Here is a 22,193-nt window from a genome sequence, read left to right on the forward strand (position 1 = left end):
GTTTTGCCTGAAAGCCTCCTGTGGGCTCAGACTCTGGGTAGCCAGCCCAGATCCTGCAGTTTCTAAGAGAGCCAACAGTACACCATCATAATGAAGGTGCAGGGTGCCCTGCACACTCAACAGCAGCCCATTTCTTCCCTGAGGCTGCTGTTAAGAGGAAACAGTGATTTGCTTCCAGCTGAAGAAATACTTAATTAAATCTTTTATAAATTATATAAAGAAGCCAAAACTTTCCAAACTTGTAATTATTGTTATTTATTCAGCTCACAGCTCTTTTATAAAGAAGCAGGCTTCAGTTCCAGCTGTTTGTTGCAGAGATGTACACTGCAGGTGTCAAAATGAACTAAAGAAAGAAAAGGACTACTTGAACCAAAGAATTCTGAATAATTCTGCTACCAGAAAATTACTGTTCCACAGAGAAGTTTCCTTGGATTATAAAAATTAGAGACTTAAAAGCTGAATCTTATATATAAAGCAAGGCTTTCTTTGTGCTTATTATTTCATGTAGTATTTTGTAGTCTAAAACCTACAGAGTCTAGCCATGTGTCTTGTGTCTAAATAATTCCACCACTGTCCAGCTGGAAGTGAGTGCAAACCGGGAAGGAAGTTGTTACTAGCTGAGAGCTAGTAAGTCACCAGCTGAGTGGTCTTATTCCAAGATTGTAAGAGAGCCATAAAAGTTAAGAACAAAGTGAGACAGTATGACTCCAGCAATGACAACACTGTTACTCTAAATCCCATGGTGATGTTCATGCCACTGCTAAAAGCAGTAAATTTTTAGTTTAATCACAATTAGTGATTAAATCAGACTTTCAGAAACACAGCTTCAGTGAATTTGTACAATACTGTGAGATGCAGAGGGAGAGAGCCCAACCCTCATGAAGCTGCCCATTGAAAAAATATGGCAAATGACCTATGGCAAGTTCCTTTCCTGGGACTTAAACTAATAACAGCACAGTTCAGTCAAACCTTAAATGTTCAAACACCTTATCCTGCAAATGGACCTCAGCTGCTGGGAGATGCATTAACCTGAATAAAAAGGCAGCAACGTTCAGAACCAACTTTAATAAAATGAAGAAAGGATGACAGCTTCCATTAAAATGGCATTAGAAAACCTTTAATTAGCAAAACCTAATTTATCAAGTTAGCTTTGTTTTACCTTACATCGGTTCTCTAAGTAACAGAAACATTCAAGGCAGTACATAAATCTCTGATGGGGTTTGCTGTAAGGGAGATTAAGGGAAAGCCATTTCACATCCATGTAAAATGAAGCTGCAAAAAACTTAACTCTAGTAACAGTTAGTTTAGTACACAGCATTCATAATGTCACCAGCAAAAGGATTTCAGACTTTTTCTTTATATCTCAGGTGAGGTTTCTTGTTCAAAAACCACTCCAACACTTTTCTCCATGTCCTTTGGCACTGAAATGACCTGATTTTTGTGCTTCAAATTTCTGAAAAATCAGGGTGCTTATCTGCATTCACAAGTAGCATTAACAGATGTCCATTTCCTCATTTCCATACAGACATAGGTTCTAATTTGTGGCATACAAAGAACAACAGGAACTGAGATTACAAGATTACTGTTAATCCTGTTTGATATTAGATCCTGCTTCCTCCAGAAGCATTATTACTCTGGCTTATAAGTGGCTTATATTACTCCACTTATTAGTGGATTGCAAAAGTGGATTTATTATTAGCCCCTTAATTACCCTGCAGATGTTTTACACTTGTTGCTCTTCAGCCGAATGTTCCTGCAATTAACAGTTTTCAATGTCTTTAAAAAGAGTTTAGCAATTAGGACACAGCATATAATTACTGTTTTTCATAAAAATAGTTATTAGAGTGCTTTATTAACTAGACTATGACTCAAAAGGAAAACACTCATAGTCAAAGAACTGAGATGTTATTAATGTAAATTAAACTATTCAAGGGCTGTAACAGGAGAACGTGTAAGATTTGCAGCCCACCTGAAGGACAGGATGCCATTGAGAGGAATCTGGACAAGCTTGAGAAGTAGGCCCATGAGAAAATCAGGAAGGTCAAGGTCCAGTGCAAAGTCCTGCCCCTGGGTCAGGATAACTCCCAGTATCAATACAGACTGGGAGATGAACAAATTGAGAGCAGCCCTGCCAAGAAGGACTTGGGGATTCTGCTGGATGAGGTTGGGCATGAGACAGCAATGAGTGCTAGGAGCCCAGAAAGCCAACAGGATCCTGGGCTGCATCCAAACCAGTGTGGCCAGCAGGAAGAGGGAGGGGATTCTACCCCTCTGCTCTGCTCTGGTGAGACTCCCCCTGCAGTGCTGCATCCGCCTCTGGCGTCTCCAGCACAGGAAGGACAAGGACCCGTCGGAGCAAGTCAGGGGAGGCCCCCAAGCTGACCACAGGGATGGAGCACCTCTCCTATGAGGAAAGGCTGAGAGAATTGGGATTGTTCAGTCTGGAATAAAGGCTTGGTGTGACCTTAGAGCAGCCTTCCAGTAGCCAGAAGGAGCATACAGGAAAGATGAAGGGGACTTTTTACAAGGGGAACAAGAATAAGGGAACAAAGGGAAATGCCTTCAGACTGAGTATTTTTGAATCAGGTATTAGGAAGATATTCTTTGAGGGCGATGAGACACTGGAACAGGCTGCCCAAAGCATTTGTGGGTGCCTCATCCCTGGAAGTGTTCAAGGCTAGGTTGGATGGAGGTCTGCACAACCTGTTCTAGTGAAAGGTGTTCCTGGACACGACAGGGAGGGTAGAACTAGATGATTTTTAAGGTCCCTTCCAACCAAACCACTCTCAAAGTCTGCCTTCTAAAGTCAATTAAATATCTTCCACCAGGCAACACAATTGCTTAAGCCTTTGCTTGAAACTTAAGCATGAAACACAGCACATGCTGACGCTCTTGGTTACAGTTCTCACACAGATCTGAACTGTTTGCCATTAGGGAAGAAACTAGAGGAAAAGGTTGCAATGTTTTCTAGCTCCTATTCCTAACTCATACATCTCACCACCTAGTTGAGGGAGGACAAAATGATCTACAAAGTTCAGTTGCCATTTCTGATTTCCTTCATAGTGTAAAGTGAATTTGAAAATGGAAGCACTTAATTGGTGCAGTGTGGTGGTGTTTGAGGGTCCCCAGGACGAGGAAGAGATGAGAATCTTGATTCCATGTTTCAGAAGGCTGATTTATTATTTTATGATATATATTATATTAAAAGAAAATTATATACTAGAAGTGTACTAAAGAAAAAGAGAAAGGAGACATCAGAAGGCTAGCAAAGGAAAGGAAGGAATGATAATAAAATCTTGTGACTGACCAGAGTTCCGACACAGCTGGACCTGTGGTTGGTCATCAAGTAGAAACAATTCACATGAGACCAAAGATGCATCTGCCACATTCCACAGCAGCAGAAAATTATTGTTTACATTTTGTTTCTGAGGCCTCTCAGCTTCTCAGGAGAAAAATCCTAGCAAAAGTATTTTTCAGAAAATACATCAGCGACAGTTCAGCACCAGGTATCACTCCTAATTCAGAAGATTACCAAATGCCTTCCATTGCAAAAAATCATCCAGCTCAGATGACTTTAGCACTCCCCTATCTTCAATGTCTCATCAGCAGTCCTGAGAATCTAAATGCTCTGCTCACCTTTAATTGCTTCGCTAAGGTCATATGGTTCTACTGGGAAATCATGTATTTATCAGGAAATGTTGCAGTGCTATGACCTTGCTGGAATCATGGAGAAAGGTGAGATGACCTGCATGACTGAAGCTCTGCAATGAAGATTTTTTTACAGAGTAAGGACTAAAGAGATGACAAGTATAGGTGACATTATAGTGGTTCTTGGCTACAAGACACCTGAAGAGAGAGAAGTGGATGAGGTTCTCTATGGCTGGAAGCAGCTTCACATCTACAGCCCTCAACACATCTACAATCCTCAACAGCTACAGGAGGGATAACACAGCAAGATAAAAGCAATTAAGAAGATTCGTGAAGAGCATCAATGACTTCCTGACCCAAGTGAGAGAGGAACCAAAGATGCTCTGCTGGACCTCGAACCACCAACAAGGAGCTTGTTGAGGATGTGAAGGTCAAAGGCTACCTTGGCTGCAGTGAGCATGAGATGCTGGAGTTTAGGATCCTGAGATGCATTAGCAGTGCAAAAACCAAGCGCAACATTGGTCCTCAGAAGAGCAGATATTTGCCTTTTCAAAGGTCTGCATTGTAGAGTCTGATGGGATAATGCCCTGGAGGAAAGGGGTTCAATAAAGCTTATTATTATTCAAAGATCACCTCCTCCAAGATCAAGAGAGGTCTATCCCCATGGAAGTCAGGCAAAAATGCCAAGAGACCTGTGTGATGAACAAGGAGCTCCTAACTAAATTCAGACACAAGAGGGAAGGATACAGAGTGTGGAAGGACAGACAGGTAACGTACTTGAAATATGCAGTCAGGAGAGCCAAAAGCCCACCTGAAACTAAATCAGGCCAGAGATTTCCAAGGCAACAAGGGCTTCTATAAGTGTATGGATAACAAAAGGAAGACTGGGAAAAAAGTGCAGAATGGGGCAGGGCACTTGTGACACAGGGCATGGAAAAGGCAGAGGTCCCAAATGTTTTCATCATCTCTGTCTCTGCAAGGAACAATGGCCTTTCAGGAATCTCAGGCCCAGAGACCAGAACGAAAGGTTGGAACTAGGAATGTGTCCTTGGTTGAAAAGGATCAGGTCAGGAAATACTTAAGCAAGTTAGACATGTGTAAGTCCATGGACCCTGATGGGATACACCCACAAGTATGGAGGGAGATGATGAGTCCACTCTCAAGGATCTTTGAATACTCATAGGAGAAGTGTCCAAAGACTGGAGGAAAGCAAATGCTGCTCATATCCTCAAGGTCAAGGAAAATGATCCAGGGAACTACAGTACTATCCTCACCTCAAGGAGGTGATTGAACAAGATACTGGAAAGTATTTCCAGGCACATGAACAACAAGAAAATTATCAGAAATAGTCAGCATGGATTCATCACAGGGAAGTCGTGCTTAACTGACAGTACAAACTTCTATGAGAAAATAAATGTCTAGCTTGATGATGGAAAAGCAGTGGATACTCTACTTTGATATTAAGGGTTTTTTTTTGCATCCACCATCTTGGATGTACAATGAGGAGAAATTGCAAACAGAGTAGCCAGTCCAGAGAGTGGTGATCAGTGAAACAAAGCCTTGTTGGAGGTCACCAACAGTGTATGCCAGGAGTTGATACTGGGTCTAAATGCATTCAAAATCCTGGAACATCTCATACAAGGAAAGAATGGGAGATCTGGAGCCAGGAGAAGGCTCAGGGCAGCTATCTTATCAATGCATTCAAATACCCAAAGAGAGCTTGTAAAATGGCTCTAGGGCCTTTTCTGTGTGCCCAGTGACAGGACAAGAGGCACACAATGCAACACAGGAAATTCCCTCTGAACACCAGGAGATTTTTACTGTGAGAGTGACCAAGCACTGGCACAGGCTGTCCAATGAGGTTGTGGACTCCCCACCACTGGAGCTGTTCAAAAGCTGTCTGGACAAGGTCCTGGCAACCAGCTCTGGGTGAACATGCTTGGGCAGGGGTGGGGGTTGGACCAAATGACCTCCAGAGGTCCCTTCTGAACTCAACCATTATGTGATTATGTGATTGATATGTTAAGATTCACTTAAAAGAGGAAAGACACTTCACTGTACTCTCTCTGTTTTTATTATTCTTATTTCTTCCAAAAATAGCATAACAACGTATTTTCAAATGAAATTTGATACAAGAAATCCAACAAAACTAGCTTTGACGCACACAAATTTCAAAGAAACATTTCAGTACTTCTAAAGTGTCACCATTTTTAGCAGTTTCATAAGTACTAATTCTAAAAAACAAGAACATCTTATTGTCTTAATTTCAGCAGCAGAACTGACAGATTCTACTGCTTCAGTGAAGGTTACAAGTGTTCTTCTAGATAACAAAAAATAGGAGTCATGGAAGAGAGTACAACCTAATTACAGGGGGAAAGCAATACAGGTAAAAACTCTTATAATATGAACATTTAAGTCTTAACAGAAATGTTCTCTTCTAGGTTTGCTATAACTTTTCAAAATACTCATGTACCATCATCATTTCATCTCTAAGTTAAATATCTTGCCCAACAGCAGCCATCAGCTACCGTTGGCCCAAAACTGGAGAGAGGAAACATGAAGTATTCAGGCCTTTTAAGTAATGGCTGGCTACAAGCACCGGGAAAACCAAGCTAACACTGTAGAGAAACCCCTAAGCCAGCTCTAAGAGACTAACAAGCAGTTATGACAGTAGTTAGGCACAGTTCTGCCTACTGTATCATTTGATTACATGCCCAAAGTAAGTATGTGTCTCCAATTTGGGGATTGTTACCCACAGGTACAAGAGTGTGTGTGCACATACACAACCCTCCCTTCCAGAGACAACTGCTGGTATCCTCAAATAATACACAGGCTCCCCTTTTAGTTCATGATCCATGACATGACCATGTTTTTTTATGCCTTAAGACTACAACGAGGTCCCCATCACCACCAACAGCTCATTCTACTGCCAAGCCCATTTGGAATTTTATGAAACAATAAAGAAAGGCATCCTAAGATCTGTCTAGTAAGTTTCAAGAAACACTAAAACTATTGAAAAGTCAGGAGAGTCTTTAATACAATAAAAAATGTTCAGTAATCTGACTTAAGCAGCTGTTACTGATTACCGCATAGCCATATTTGGAAAACGAAGTCGAGATTTAAAACATTAGAAATTGAGTACTTTCAGAGCAGTTTTGTACAGAACAAACTCATTTAATCTTAAAAGCACCATGAAGTGACACTACATATCAGCAAGCAGGAAAAACAAGAACATCATGGGATTTTACCATGTAAAATACACCATGAATACCACTAAGGTAGATTTACAATGCAGGCTTGAGCACAGCACAGAGGTTCTCAAACTGACTTGGGTATTTTTTGCTCTGCATGCAATGTAGACATACCCTCTATGCTGAACAGATCTCATTATGAATTAACTGAGCTCTGCTGAACAGTATTTAGGCCCTCATTCTGCATTATCAAAGTCAATGTTCTTCCATCAACTTCAGAAGGTGCAGGGTCAGGCTCGTAATCACAAACATACTTCTACAAACAAAACATTTGTTTCTAACAAAGTTATGTGAGTTCAAACACAGGTTTTGAGAGCATGCAGATTGCTTACAAATGCTTAAAAAGACTGGTTCAGAATCTTTCTTATATATACACACACAAGTCCATCTGTCACAGACAGGCAATGTAACTCTGAATCACGAGCTTGCTCTAGTTTTTGGTAGTGTCCTGCACACGTCTGATAATTAAAAAATAAAAAATAAAAAAATAGTTGCCACAATGGATTTCTGATCATTCCAACTTGCACGTAGATATGATCCCTTCTTGCTGCATCCAGTATGTGAAGTTTCACGGTTGCTTCTCAAATGCAAATACTAAGTAAATACCTAAAAAAGAAAATGGGAGTATTTAAAGTTTCAGCTTCCTTGGTGACTCAATTAAGTTTTCAAAATGTAACCAGGTTGATATTATGCCCAAACAACCTGTTAGCAGATTACTGAAATGACAAAAGATCTTATGATTTTCCAGCGACTAACTCTAGTATTCCACTCCAGCATAGTTTTACATGCTTTCAGAAATGTGAATCAAATTCATAAATTACTGTGCCATTCTACATAAAAAGAACATTCACTAGCACCTAAAAAGTCATGCAAGTTAAGTTTAAAGACTCCTTCATACTTGCAGTAATGGACAATCAGGGTTGAAATTATTAACTTCATTTTTAATTGAAAAGTGAATGAACTCATGATACATATTACCAATTTTGATGGAGAAAGATGAAATGATAGCATTTTTTCAAGTCCAGAACAGTATGATTCTATTAATGGATACTTGTACAATCCACACCAGCACCCTTAGTTGGCATATATTACAACAACCTAGTTGGCATATATTCAGTGCCAGCTAAGCCAGATGTTTCTGTGCTCCACACCAGACAGACATGTTAAACCAGTTACTTGAGACCACATTTATAGGTTTCCACTTGATTTCAACTTTTATTTTAAAGAGTGAGGTGCCATAGCTACTTCCAAATCTTTCAAGACAAGATTATCAGACATTCCTCAGCAACAATGCAAAGTTCCATGTAAGGAACAAGCTGTGCTTGTACTCTTATCAGAAGCTCAATACTCCATATGTTTCTTGAAAAATAGACTACTTAGGAAACACAGTAATCAGTGAACTTTTAAAGGTATAAATATTTTTTTAGGTATGAATAGGTATAAAATTATATAAAAAGCCCCTCTCAAATATCTAATTGAGATAATACTTCTAGATTGCAGGAAATTTATGTCTACCTTATAATTCACAGATTCAAAAATTAGATAAAGTAAACAGCATTTTTTGCTTTTAAACTACTATCACAACCAGTATAATGGCCTGCAAAAACACCAGTCCTGGTTGGCTGCACTTACACATTTCCCTCACAATTTCTTGAGATGTGCACACTACATAATCTATACACAGACATTTTGAATTACACAAATAACAACATCTTATTATATTTAAAATCTCGATTTTCTTCCATGACTAACAGGCTATTTTACACACTTTTCAAAGCAGTCATTCAGTCAATAGTATTTTCAAAACCATTACTTACTTGTTGCTTCCCATTCAGATTTACTCAATGTTCCCTGGAAGGGGACAAAAAAACACCAGTTTCAACAAAAAACAAGGAAACAATAAAACACTGATTTAGCTCCGCTTTTCACTGACCAATGTCTAACCACCCACACTGACTGGCTATTTAGGGGCAAGGAAAGCATTACTGTAGACCACAGATATTTACAACTCCACTACAACTACGATGGTCGGGAACTGGAAGATCCAAATAATGGAACACACTTAAATTAAACAGGTACAGGAGAATGGGCCAACAGTCTGTTGGTCTGGATGCCCCTGCAGTGCAGAGCAGGCCTGTGTCCATCACCACCCAGCAGTGTGACCTGACCTGGCTCCAGGTGCTGTTCAGACCGAGATGCCCAGTATGTGTGCAGAAGCCAGGAGAAGGCCTTGCACCATGGTGCTGCCACCTTCCTCAGGAACACTGCCTGCCTCGACCCAACAACACTCCACAGCCCACAGAAACTCTGTTTGCAAGAGATGCTCACCCTCACTCACACATTCTGGAAAAACAGCCTGCCTTCCAGCCTTGGAAATTCCTGGCTCAGCTGATCAGATGAAAGCAGGGCAAGTTCACAAGTAAAAAGCTGGTGCCATTTACCCCACCACTTAAGAAACATAATGCAACAAAAAGCTGACTTTCTGTTCTGCCCACTCCATCCCCATCCAAGGAGTTATCACTGGGGCCATAATATAGTCTATATGCTACCCACTGACCAAACCTTCACCTTTTAAAATAGCACTTGGCAACAGACGTTTTTGGTCTGACTTGGCTGTTCTCATGTTCTTAAGCCTATTCCTTAAAATAAGCATTTTTCTTTTTAAAAATTTTTGAATTTCTAATGTGAAGAGCAGGTTTCTTCCTTGATGCAGGATTTTTATATGTGCAGTAAAAGGACTACATCTTCAAGAATTCAGAATGTGAACAGTAGATGAATCAATGATTTTAAAAAAACCAAACAACAAAGCCAAGTGGAAAAACTTTAAGCTGAACACCCTCATGCTGTATTGATGAAAATGGAAAGAATGATTTCAAATATATACAGTGTTATGAAGAAAGCTTTGAAGTCTCCCATCAGAGGATCAGAATTAATGCTTTAAATCAGTATTGAGAAGATCCAGACATATAAGAAGATTCGTCAAATTAAGAATAGTTAAAAAGAACAGCTGTCAAGTAAGATGGAAAAAATATCCTTTTCCTTCTGCATGATTACAAATTTCTTAACAGTTACCAAATAAGGTGAACTTGATTCTTTGAGTATGGGATATAGGTTAGATGAACCCCTCAGCCCTGCAGCTCTACAATTTTTCACATGCAAGGAGACAGTCATACCAACTTCACTGCAGTTGCAATGAAGAAGGCAGCACAGTTTGAAAGATCAGGACCTCAGTTTTAAGACACCATTATCTCTAGAGAAGAATGAAGGAACTTACCAATGGTAACTTTGCCTTGCCATCTTTGATAAACTCTTTTGCATGCTCATAATCATCAGGTTTATCAGAAACAAGCCTGGAATCACCATGTGTAGAATATGGCTGGAGAACATAGAATAAAACATTGAGTAGTGAGATACATTAATCACATCAAGTAAAGGGTTTGTCACAACACAGTCCACGACAGAAGTCAGTAAGTCTTAAAAATATTTTAAATTTACATCTTTCCTTTATAGCACCCTCAGGAACAGGTCTGATGCTCCCTACTTACCAGAAAATCTGACACCCAAGAATTATAAATTAATTTTTATCCATATATCTCTAAAGCAGAGGAAACAGAATAACTATAAAAACTCTCCTTCATGTACAGCTCATTTTGAGCATTGCCCAGATATACCTTCTTATAGAAGAGCAACTATACCACTCTTCAGCAGAAGTTCTAAGAAATGAGCAACTACAATTTCAAGCAGAACAACTAAAATGCTTCAATAACACTCAAGCTGTAACAGAAGTATACAACAGGTTCTTCAAAACTAAGATGTACTTATTAAGGATCCCAGTTACTAGTGATCTGTGTAAATAATCATAAAAATGCAGTTCTCAGATATAAGTGGCCACTACCTTAAGAGAACTCTCTCTTTCCCAAGAGGGAAGATGGTAAGCCAAAGGCTGTGTCTGTGCTACTGCCAGTGAGAGCCCTTACAGAGCACCATCACTTTTAGAGTCAACAAGTGCAATGAAGTTGCAGTCTGACTCAGATGAGTAAGTCACCAATTAGTTGATCTGAGAGTTTTCTGCAGAAGAATTCTACTGTTTGAGGGAGGAGGGAAGCACAGATAACTGCAAGTAAAACCAAAGCCTCAGAGGTGGCCTGGAAAAGCTTCTCTGAAGCTGTTAAAGTTATCCAGGATGAGAGTTGGAGGATAAACAGAAAATGCAAGAACATTGGGCAAAAATATACGCTCAGTTACAGTTAAGTACCATTTTGTTCTATGAACACAGACTGTCCTTTTATTCCTACAAAGATTCCTTTCTGTCTTTTCAGTCAATATTCCTTGCACAAAGGTCCAGTTTTCAGTCTCTCTGCTGAGGAAGAAATGGATTACAGTCACCACTATCTGACACTTGGCCTGACTCTTGGGCTTCTGTTTCCTGCTTCACAAGAACAGAAACTTGCCTCAGTATTGAAATATTATCTTCAAAACTTGAATCATCTATTGGGTGGGACCTGTGCTGAACTAAGAGAAGAGCGTGAGGAAGAAGGAGAGGCAGAAACAAAGTGTTATGAACAGACCACAATCCCCCTTCCCATGCAGAGGAAGGGAGAGGAGGTAGAAAGGTCATGAGTGAACAAATGAAGCTGAGCCTGGGATCAAGCAGTGGGTGGGACAAAGGTGTTTTTAGGCTTTCATGTTTCTCACCTTTCTACTTTTTTTTTTTTTAATTAATTAAATTAACCTTCTCCAAGTTCAGTCTGTTTTGTCTGTGACAGTAAGTGCTAAGCAATCTCCTTGAATTTATCTTGACCCACGAGTTTTTTTTTTTCTGTTTTCTCCCCCTATCCTGTTGGGAAGAGGGAACAAGAGTGCAGGTCAGTGGGTGTCTGGCAGCTAGTCAAGATCAACAACCAGCCCCAGGAACTAAATACTTTCTATCTGTGGTCCTTACTTAATTGTAAAATGTTCACAAAGGGAACTTCAATTATTGTGCAAAAATTAACAAGATGTAAAACGCTATTAAAATCAAACAGGTCAACTCCAAATTTACCTCCAAGGCCTGCATTCTCCTTAACAGCATTTTATGCTCCTCGTTCTTGATTTTTTCTTCATAGAATTCCCGAAACGTCATTTTGTAGACTAATTTCATACCATGCTTCTTTGCCATTCTGTCAAAATAACAAACTTAATTAGGGAAGCCACAAAATTATTGTAGCTTTATTTCCAAAGGAACAATTTTAAGCCACAGTGACATCTTATGGTATTCACTAAAATAACACTTCTTTACAACTTGTTTCCTTAGTAAAGACATTTAGATTAAAAAAGCTGCAGTTCCACCACAAATTGCACAGTTTTGTTTTTTTAATTAGGACATCAAAAATCTACACAGAAGTAATTTACAAACGTTTTAATAGAAAAGATCTCTTCTCCTGAAACATATAAGTTCTATGTGGACTTCCAGAAAGACTACACTTTTCCCTGCAGTATCTATCATGTCAGATATTATGAATATATTTAGAGAACTTCTTTCTACTGTATTCAGTAGCTTATATCTCAATTTTATGTTGACACCATGGACATGCAACACTGAAGTTACAGCTGTAAGTGACAGATGCTGTTATTTTTCACAAGAGAACTACAAATGAAGCTCTTGAACAGGCTTGAAGGGAAAGCTTAATACTGTTTAACCATACTGAGCTTGAATAGCAGGAAAAAAAACCAGTATGGAAAAATTTGTCTGTACCTCAGGATACAGCTGGGAAAACCAAATCCAAGGTCACAGAGAAGTAACAGCAAAATATATGCTTACAGATGAAGATCATTTAGAGGAAGAAAAAAATCATCATAGCAAAAATCCTATTAACATCTAAGGAAAGGTGGAGAAGACAAGAAAGAGGCACCATGATGAAGGAGATGCACAAGAAAGCTTACTGACAGACTAAAAAAGGGGTAGAAAGAAACACCTCAAAAAGTTACAAATCAAGAAGAGAAAGCTTTAAAGGTTTGCTGACAGATCCAATATATCAGATCAGATGGTCCCTCATGAGACATAGTTTAAATCCTTACAGCTTCTGACCAGAGCATCTTCAACAGAGTTCAATGGACAGATTACAGCTGTGGATAGAAATGCAAGAAACCTCTGTATGTGAAGTAACAACAAAAAAAATTAATAGCTGAAAAATATGATAAGAAAGCCAAAACATAATTTTCTGCAAGCATTATGCAATAACACATAAACTAAACAAATGTTTATTGTGTTCCACAGTTTTTATTGTATAATAAATTTAAAACGTAACTTACTCTTCCAGTAAGGGAAAGTAAACCAAAAACTCAGGGACATCAACCACTTCTTCCAAATGAAAATCATACTTGCAGCCAAATAAGGGATAGTCTCCCTTCTTTTCAAATTTTACATTGTACACATCATTCCCAAATGAATTTGTTTCTGAAGCTTCGAGTCTCTTTCTATAGAATGAGATATAAAGAAACATTTATTGACCAGTATTGAAAAGGCAGAGAAAACTACACATAAGAAGCCTGAAAGTATTTCTCTCAGTAATACTCAGTGATCTCTCTAGTTTCCCACTTCCCTTATCTCATAAGGCACTGAAACAATGAAATGAAGCAGCATACTGGGTTTTAACAGGTTATTATTCCCATACAATACACCAAGGACAAAATGGACCTAGAAGATGAACCTTTAGCCCAGACACACAGACAATCTACATGGACAAGACAGGCTTCTAGAAACAACCATAAAACCTTGACAGTTTTTCCCCAGGCTGTGGAAATTTTGACACTAATAAAGTCATGACAGAGCGATGAAGTGTATGAAGACCTGTATTCCCTAACAGAAGAGCCATAAGGACATAAGACAAGGGTAAGTATTGCTTTACCTGTTTGAGTCAAGTTAATGAGTGAGATGCTTTTTTATTCGATTCCAAAATTGTTGCAAAAAATTATTTTTGCTTGCACAAACATATTGGAGCACTGTAAGAACGTCTATCACTTAACAATGCTTCCCAGAGTTTTGGAAGACTAACAGGATATAAGAGTACTTACACAAGTTCAAAGCTGTTTGGAGTTGTGCCAATGAAATAACCTCCAGGAGAGAGGTTCCCACAAGCATTTTTAAGCATCATGTCAGCCTGCTCATACGTCTCAAATGAATAGTGGTACACAAATTGACAACTGCAAATGTCAAAGCGCATATCTGGATCATTGTACTTGGATGACAAGAGATCCTGCAGCAGATAAAATAGAAAAAAAAAAAACTACAGAAACAAGCATGATGCACTTAAATCTATCAAATACACTACATTCATGATAGAGACCAAAAGTCAGGAAAATTAACTTTTATGTACAAGGACAGATAGAACAAAGCATGCAACAGAAAATACATATGCATCTAAAACTAAGCTGTAACAGCAACATGAAAATATCCCTTTCTTTCCTAGCCAAGTCTCTCTTTCCTCTCCCCCAAGTCGAGAGATGACATGAACCTGCAAGAGACTATTTCTCAGAAGAAGGAAAGCCAACCAAGAATTCAAGCAGACCCTTCATGCAAGGCTGAGAACAGGTTCAGCTTTTCCACAGATATGCTGGAACCAGGTAGGTTCTGTCTCAGCCTCTATCAGCAGGGCACTCTCAGCCTGCACTTCTAGGAAGCAAAAGCACTTCTGTTTACAAGACTGTCTCCCCTAAGGCTCAGCCATGCATTCACCACTGCCTCCAGACAGTCTAAGAAACCTGCTCTACCACACAAGTAGAGGTAGTTTTAAAGGTACCTATTATAGTAACCAAAAAGAATTTTTCCTTTCTAGTGGCAAAGTGTTAAATCAGCTAAATCAGAAGAGGTCCTTTATATATTCCAGCATTCACCAAATAGTTTCCAACATCCCATGGTGTCTCACCTAACTCCAAAGCTAAATTCTGTTCCCCTTGTCGAGTAAAGGATAGTGAAAGCCCCAGATTTACTATCTGGAAAAGACAACAGCAGCAAAATGCACCAAAGTACATCTTAAGCAACCTTCCAGTAACCCCTATGGCTGATTCTCCTGTCAGTACAATAATCCAACCTTAAAAATGTATATACCCAAATTGTTACAACACTACCATAGAGAACAATAAATCTCCAAAATATGACGAAGCACAGGAACTGTACCTTGGTACTATCTGCTTGTATGAATTCTGCATCAAAAATATGTTCATTATAGCGACACCGGGATTTCATTTCTTCATAGCGGTGCTTGCACTGCTGCACAGAAATGTCAGCAATGTCTATATATGGAAACAAAATAAACATAATAAATATAATAAATGGAAGTTTTAAAAATGTGTACACAGCTCCAGACAAGAAAGCTGGAGTGATTACTGGAACACAGAAGGTACAAAAAGGTAGGATAAAAAAAATGAACTTCAGTTCCATTAAAACAGCTCAGCTCCCTGGGATTCTTAATACTCTTAAAAATATTAAAGATGTTGAAATACATCTCTGGTATGTCACATATTCTAAGATTGCTTCTTTCTCAGTCATTGAGAACAATATGCAATGAATTCACCTAAGAACTTTGTAAGTAAATTGATTAAGTGTATTTGAATGCTGCCCACTGAATAATGCAAGAAAGAACTGTAAAATGTGAAGTACACAAAATAATTCCCACTGAAAAAGTTTTAGGGAATTTCAGTACCTAATTAAATTTGGAGTTAAGTAATTCTTTCTCTGATTATCCTTGGGATACTTTCTGAGAAAAGGGAAGATGTATCATTCTCCCAATATCTAAGCCAATTATTCGAACCAGAAATTTTTTTAATCAGCTTTCGCCTCTACCTCGTTTCTGAGTCTGAAAATCTTTAGTTGATTGTAACACCCAAGACCATTTTTTTCTCACAACATTGGGGGGATTATTTGGTTTTTTAAATGCAACTCTCCTGTATGTGTTTCAGAACAATTAAAGAGATTAGATGTGGAAGAAAAGAGATAAAATAAAAAAGTCAGTCTTTTCCCCAGGGCCACATTTTAGCTAAGGCAACCTGTGGCAATGGTATTTTTCTTTAGTAATACCAGTTTTTATATTATAGTGATACCAGTTTTCAGTTGAACTGAAAGCTAAAGATTGATGATTCTTATATTTCTGCTAGCAATCAAGTCATATCTTCAGATTAAAAGACAAAACACAACTTTTTGCACAAAAGGTGTATATTACATTCTTTGATTGACTGGAAAAAAAGAAATAATAAAATACTGGAGGTGTACTTGGTTTCCCATAAAACCTGATGTAGTTTCCCTAGAAAGTTATCATACTTCTTACCAGTACAGACAAGTTTTTTAATTCTGCCTTTTTTCCATTTCAGTAAGTCTCCACCTTTCCCACATCCTAGATCCAAAACAGTTATATCACTCTTCTTCTGTCGTACCCGGTCTATAAATTCACCTAGGAAAATAAAAACCAGGAGCATATAAACATCTCTGCACGTGTATTGCACCTAAAAGCCTAAAGAACCAAAAGCAGCTGAGAATTTTAAAACACCTCAGACCTTACATTGCCTATAAATCTCTTAATATTACAAACTTAAATCTCTTTTTTTTTCTAGAAGGATGAAAGGAACCACAAACTTTTAAAACTGTGGAGAAGATTAATATTTTCTGTGCTCAATGTGCTCTGCATGTAACTTGACTAAGGTTCTGAACTGTTTCCCTGGCTAAGGCAAAACTGCACATGGCTAAACAACCATCCTGGACACAGGGAGACAAACAGGGTTCCCTTTCATTAGCATGATAATGAATGCAGATGTTATTTGAAAGTATGGGAAAGCCTTTTGCAGAAAGAAAAAGCCAATTAAATGCATCAACCACAACATCTCCACCCAGTCACCTTACAGAAATGCATAATGTTTTTCACTCACTCTCCCAGGCTTTGCAATAACAGTAGCTACTCCTTTGCTGTCTTTCTACCCTACATACACCAGTCACATTTTTTCTTCCCCTCGAGGCTGCCTAGATTCTCTCTGCTCTGACTGATGTTGGCGTATTATGTAAAACATATCAGCCTGCTAGCAACTTTTCTTCACAGTAGGAGATATGAAATATGTTTTGATACAACTGCTATAAAGCCACACTGCTGAAATTCTTTGTGACAGAAAGGCTTCAACACAGGCTTGAGGAACAGCTTTATAGAAATCTAAATATTGCTTCTAACTGCTCTGATACAACACAACAAAAAGCAGCATGCTAAGACAAATGGTGCCAACATCTTCTGGCACAGATCCCTCTTCATGAACCTGTGGTGCTGTGCTGATGATTCTTTTCTTTGTTGGCAGATATTTGATGGCTTTGTTTCCTCAATTTGGAATTAATTTGTGGAACAGCAGACTTTGCCTTTAAATAAAAACCTACTGACTCTTAAAGAACTACATCCTTTAGCTTTCCATCTTTTCAACCACTGACTATGGGTAATATATGGGTAATACAGAAAATATTTAGGCGTTCAAGCTTCCTGCAGAACTGCTTAACCAGGATCTGAACAGAGAGTGCTTCGGGAAAATGCCTAAGAAATTATTTGAGATAGATTGAGATGTTCTTGTTTGAATCTAAGAACACTTAAGTTCTTTAGGATTTAAAACTGTACTTTTCTCTTTAAAAATGCCACGGAGAAGAATAGTTTCCAGTATGAACTTTTTAAGTCAGTTGATCTTTAAAACTTAAGCATATGCAACTTAAGGATATGAACTCCAACAATACAAAACACTATCACAGAGATTCAAATTAAATATAAATATAGACAATTTACTGTAGCCGAAAAACTTACTATATATTACGAAAAGAAGTGTTATACTCAACATCAGAAAACAGAAAAAAATTACAGTTTGATACAAAAGTTCTTTACATTTTAATCATGTCTAAGCAATCAGTTAAGGGAACTTACCAATGAGGACACTCTTTGTCCAATTATTAAAGTTTCGGAGGTAGAATATGCGAGACTGGCTACGTTTTTCCAAACCAACTTCTTGAAGTTCATTATAATGTGCAGCTACAGCTTGCCCATGGCCAATCACATGCTGCAGAAAGGAAATCACACCACAGAAGGAACAGACTCAAGCAGTCAATTCTTTTTATGACTTAGTCATTTAATCAAAAGACACACATGTTCACTTCAAAGATTTAAGAAGGCAAACAAGCAATACTATGAAGAGCATCATCATTATAAAGAGATTTCCCATATCTGTCCTGGTACTGATGTCAGTATTTCAATTATCACAGCAACACTCACAAACTTAATCCCCTTTTCAGTTCATTCAAGCAATTTCTGGATGATAGATACTGCCCAGCATCTTTCCTTCACAGAAATACTTAACTTTCAGTTCTCTAACACTCTCAACCACGCTCAAAGAACACGTTTCATTCTTCTTAAGTCTGGGACAGAAGTAAAGGATGTTCCTTCTCAAGGAACTTTGAGCCTCTTCAAAGACCCTGTTTCAGAATTTCAGTGTTTTCATCTGACAGAAGTGTATAAACTACCAATTTAACCAGAAGGCCAACTGGCTGATGTCACATTAAGGTCCAAGTGGGTGACCCCACTGCCAGAGATTTAAACAGACCATGATAAAGGAATGAGAGGAATCATTTGACAACATATTCCAAATAATGCTTAAGAGGTAGTTGTAGAAATGTCTCTGATTTAGCTTTAACTCAAAATACTCCAAGAGATTTCTGTCCAGCCTTAGCTTTAAGTACTACAAGACAGTACTCTCCCCTGTTACAGAGAGAAGCCATCTACACACAGATATTATGCTCCCAACATTTCTTCACCTTGAAAATAATCTTCAACTATATACATGAAGTGAAAATAAATTATAAGTAAAATCCAAAGTAACAGAACAGACACAACCACAACCAGCACCGACTCTATGAGGTACAAAAGCATTTGAAATAACAGTATAAACCAGAATGAAGCCATTAAAAGCATTCCTAACAGTTCACTACAGAAGTCAATATTCCTGCATCTTGCTAATCAAATAGCAGTTCCTCAAGGGAAAAGAAGGTTTGGCTGATAGAGGTGAATTCTTCAGTGTTTCATATACTTCTGGAAACATTCAGAATGAACACAGCCTTACTTGTCTGAAATCTTCATAACCTCATCACCTGTTTATTACCACGCTGGGCTGACCGATACTACCAAGTATTTTGACGACTTCTATTCTTTTCCAGGATAAGCACAAATGGCTCCCTGAATAGCCACCGAAGGCGACAGAAGCTAGAACAGCTGACACAGACAAGTGAGGGGGACATGCTCATACAAACCATTAGCACATCTCAGCTGCAAACAGCCATCAGCCACATCTAGATGGTGGCACTTATGCTCAGTCACCTCTCTCCATCCTTAGGCTACACAAACCCAAGGTAGTTCTTGCTCATCTAAGCCTTATTCTCCCTTATTAAAAGGATGAAAGGGTTAATAATGTTTCTACCACAACAAAGGACACCCTTTATTTTGCCAGACTGCGAAGGCATATATTAACACACGGAGAAAATTCTGGGCAGATAAACAAAACTCTAGGTCAGACATTTTCAAATTATATTTAAATATCCCGAAAGGATGACCTAGAGTGGATATTAAAGCATCAGCTTCTACAAGCTCATACATAATAAAGGACAGCATCATGTAAAACATTACCCTTTTCACCCTCCCAGGTGGACATATAAAAGGAAATACATTTTCTGCTGCTTTTGAAGTCTTAAAATACAAAGAAGCACCTGTAAGTCTTTCACTGCTTCACTTTGCCAACAAATCATACTGAAATTATATCACAGAGGATGCAGTCTGTTGAGTTTTGCAAACTACACAGTACCTTACCAAGGAAATAAAAGGACAAAATTACCTTATGGAAGAACTTCCCAAGCACAGGTAACTAGACTAACACACAGATAAACAACATACATGAGAACTGAGTTCAAGATATGGAACCTGGACTAATGCCAGTAAACCCTACACTACACTACCAGATTGCTACCACAAGGAGGATGGAACAGTCTTAGAATTAGACTAAGTATGTGCTGAGATGATCATCCTAACTGCAAGCCCTCTTGCTCCTCTGTGAAGCCCAACATCATTGTGCACCTGTTACTTCCCTAGGAAACATTTCCATACTTGTTTTGTGCTGGCTCACAGGCATCTACCATAAATATTTTCAATTTTTTTCTTGAGCTAAGGCTTTGAAACAAGGATTTGAAAACAGCTCAAAATAAATGATACTCACTACATTCTTAGCAGGTTCATCTTCAGAATCTAAATTCTTCCTCTTTGCTCTGCCATCCTGACCACCACCATCAACTTCTTTGTCATTTTCAGTGGACTGCTCTGTACCCGAAGCAGAAGTTTTGCCTTCACACCCAACACCTGAAGCTGACTCTAAAGCAGGAGGGGTTTTCTCCACTTCTTCATTTAAATTCTTCTCTACTTGCTGTTCTTCTGTCTTGGCTACTTCAGCCATTTTGACTGGTCCACTGATCAGAATGGATATCTAGAGGGAAAAGAAACAAACCACCAAGAATTTTCAGTGCTGAAAATTTCACTTACTTGTGGTTACAATCGTGACCTTCAAACATAATATTGGTATTTCACCCTAGACAACATATAGACTTCAAATTTGACCAGCTGTTTAATAAAGGCAGCTCAATAAAACATGTGGAACTTAAAAGTACTCATTAGATAAGTTCAAATTAAGATAAATTGTTACTTTTCATTTTAGAGTCATCTTACAAACCTTTAGTGACTCAACTGCCAAATGTTATTTGTTTTTTCTTTTCCTTCCCGTAAAAGGTAACCTACAAATCAGTTTATGTTTAGAAACACAGAGAGATTCTCTCAAATTAGTAAATTTGTTATTTAAACTGATATGCTTTGAAACTGATGTCTTCAAACAGAAAATCAAGATGGGTTTTTATGAGCAAATTTTCTTACCAGTTGTGGATTTTCCAGTTCGCTAAGAATATCCATTATGCTCTGAGCTTAACTAATATGTGGAATATTCAGTTGCACCTGTATTTCCACATCTGCACCTCACAAATATCAACAGGGGCTGCAGGACTGCAAACAACTCCTACAAAGCTCATTTGATCTCCAGCACATCCCAGCCTTCTTTACACTAGCACTAGGAAGCAGAGCACCTACTTTTTAACAAGGCATGAAGGAGGGCAATTTGGGACCCCCTGTTCTGAAAGAGTGACCTAAAGCACCAAAAAAAAAAAAAAAAAAAAAAAAAATCCAAAAATCACACTTAAACGCACCGTATCCAGGTTCACCTCCTAATGAGGGCCGGAACACATCCACTGAATGGACCACCACACAGAAGCACCAGAGCAGCTTTCCTCGGAACAAATGGCCTCAAAGTACGACTTACAAAAATAATTCTTCCACTACTGCACAGCACCACAGCGCTTGGTTTGCGAAGCAGCAGCAGACCCCTCGTTATCCTCACCGGGCTATTCCAAGATGTTTCGAAAGCCCTAATTGTGAAACGATCCGACTTTCACAGCTAGCGATAGCAACCAGAGGAAGCAGCAGCTCCTCAGCCGGAGAGCTCAAAACGCCTGCAGTGATGTGGGAATGGCCCCGCCGGCCTCGGGACGCTCCCGCCCCCTCCTTTCTCCCTTCCCTCCTTCCCTTCCCCCATGACGGGGCTGGGAGGCCTCAGGGCCTCCGCTCCCGTTAACCGGGCGGCGGCGCCCGTGGCTTCTCTGCGGCCCGCCCGGCCCCGCTGTCCGGCGAGGCCGAGAGCTTCGGCCGGGCCGCCGGTCCGCCCGCGGGCAGGGAAGGCGGCCCTGCACGGCCCCGGCCCGGCACTCACCCGGCTCAGCGCTCCGCCATCCCTGTTTGTGGAAGTGACGGACCCCCACGGCGGCGTCACGTCCTGGGAGGGACCGCGGGGAAAGGGAGCGGGAAAACGCGGCGGCGCGCGGAGTCCTGTGAGGAGCGGCTGGGGCTGCTTAGCCTGGAGAAGGGGAGGTCTCGGGGGGACCTTATCGCTCTCTACAGCTGCCTGACTGGAGGGCGTAGTGAGCTGGGACCAGCTTCTTCCAGCGTGCCAGCTCTGGGAGAGGGGAAATTTCGATTACATACTAGAACAAGTTTTTCACTGTGAGGATGCTCAGGCGTTGGAACAGGTTGCCCAGGGAGGTGGTGGAGTCGCCCTCTCTGGAGGTGTTTAAGAGACACCTGGCCCTTGCGCCGGGTGATTTGGGTTAGGGGGTCACAGTGGCAGTGCCGGACTGACGATTGGGCAGGGTGGTCTTAAAGGTCACTT

At 39.6% G+C, this 22,193-nt stretch overlaps 1 protein-coding gene across 2 annotated transcripts; it reads right to left on the reverse strand.

The window, feature by feature from the left end:
• Positions 1–7,348: 7,348 nt before the first annotated feature.
• On the reverse strand, positions 7,349–21,776 carry RNMT (RNA guanine-7 methyltransferase). Of its 2 annotated transcripts, none has more exons than XM_036406517.2 (11): positions 21,738–21,776; positions 20,148–20,411; positions 17,816–17,948; positions 16,202–16,324; positions 15,055–15,170; positions 13,953–14,134; positions 13,191–13,355; positions 11,941–12,058; positions 10,174–10,275; positions 8,717–8,750; positions 7,349–7,505 (listed from the first exon to the last, which is right to left on the reverse strand). In XM_036406517.2, the coding sequence occupies exons 2-11, from the start codon at positions 20,379–20,381 to the stop codon at positions 7,468–7,470; spliced, it is 1,245 nt and encodes a 414-aa protein (XP_036262410.1). In that variant the 5' UTR covers positions 20,382–20,411; positions 21,738–21,776; the 3' UTR covers positions 7,349–7,467. The 2 variants fall into 2 exon arrangements, with proteins under 2 accessions (XP_036262410.1, XP_036262409.1); XM_036406516.2 differs by lacking the exon at positions 21,738–21,776 and adding an exon at positions 20,852–20,902.
• Between the last annotated feature and the right edge of the window lie 417 nt (positions 21,777–22,193).

Source organism: Molothrus ater, chromosome 1 (genome assembly GCF_012460135.2).
Source record: "Molothrus ater isolate BHLD 08-10-18 breed brown headed cowbird chromosome 1, BPBGC_Mater_1.1, whole genome shotgun sequence".
In the NCBI taxonomy this organism is placed as follows: domain Eukaryota; kingdom Metazoa; phylum Chordata; class Aves; order Passeriformes; family Icteridae; genus Molothrus; species Molothrus ater.

Bases quoted from the DNA above. Each gene is read 5' to 3' on its own strand.
- RNMT (XM_036406516.2), bottom strand. From the start codon at position 20,887: ATGGATATTCTTAGCGAACTGGAAAATCCACAACTG. The intron at 14,135-15,054 runs GTACAGTTCCTG...TATCTGCTGCAG, and splicing joins TACAAGCAGATAGTACCAAG to GATCTCTTGTCATCCAAGTA. The intron at 8,751-10,173 runs GTAAGTTCCTTC...GTCCCCTTCCAG, and splicing joins GCAAGGCAAAGTTACCATTG to GGAACATTGAGTAAATCTGA.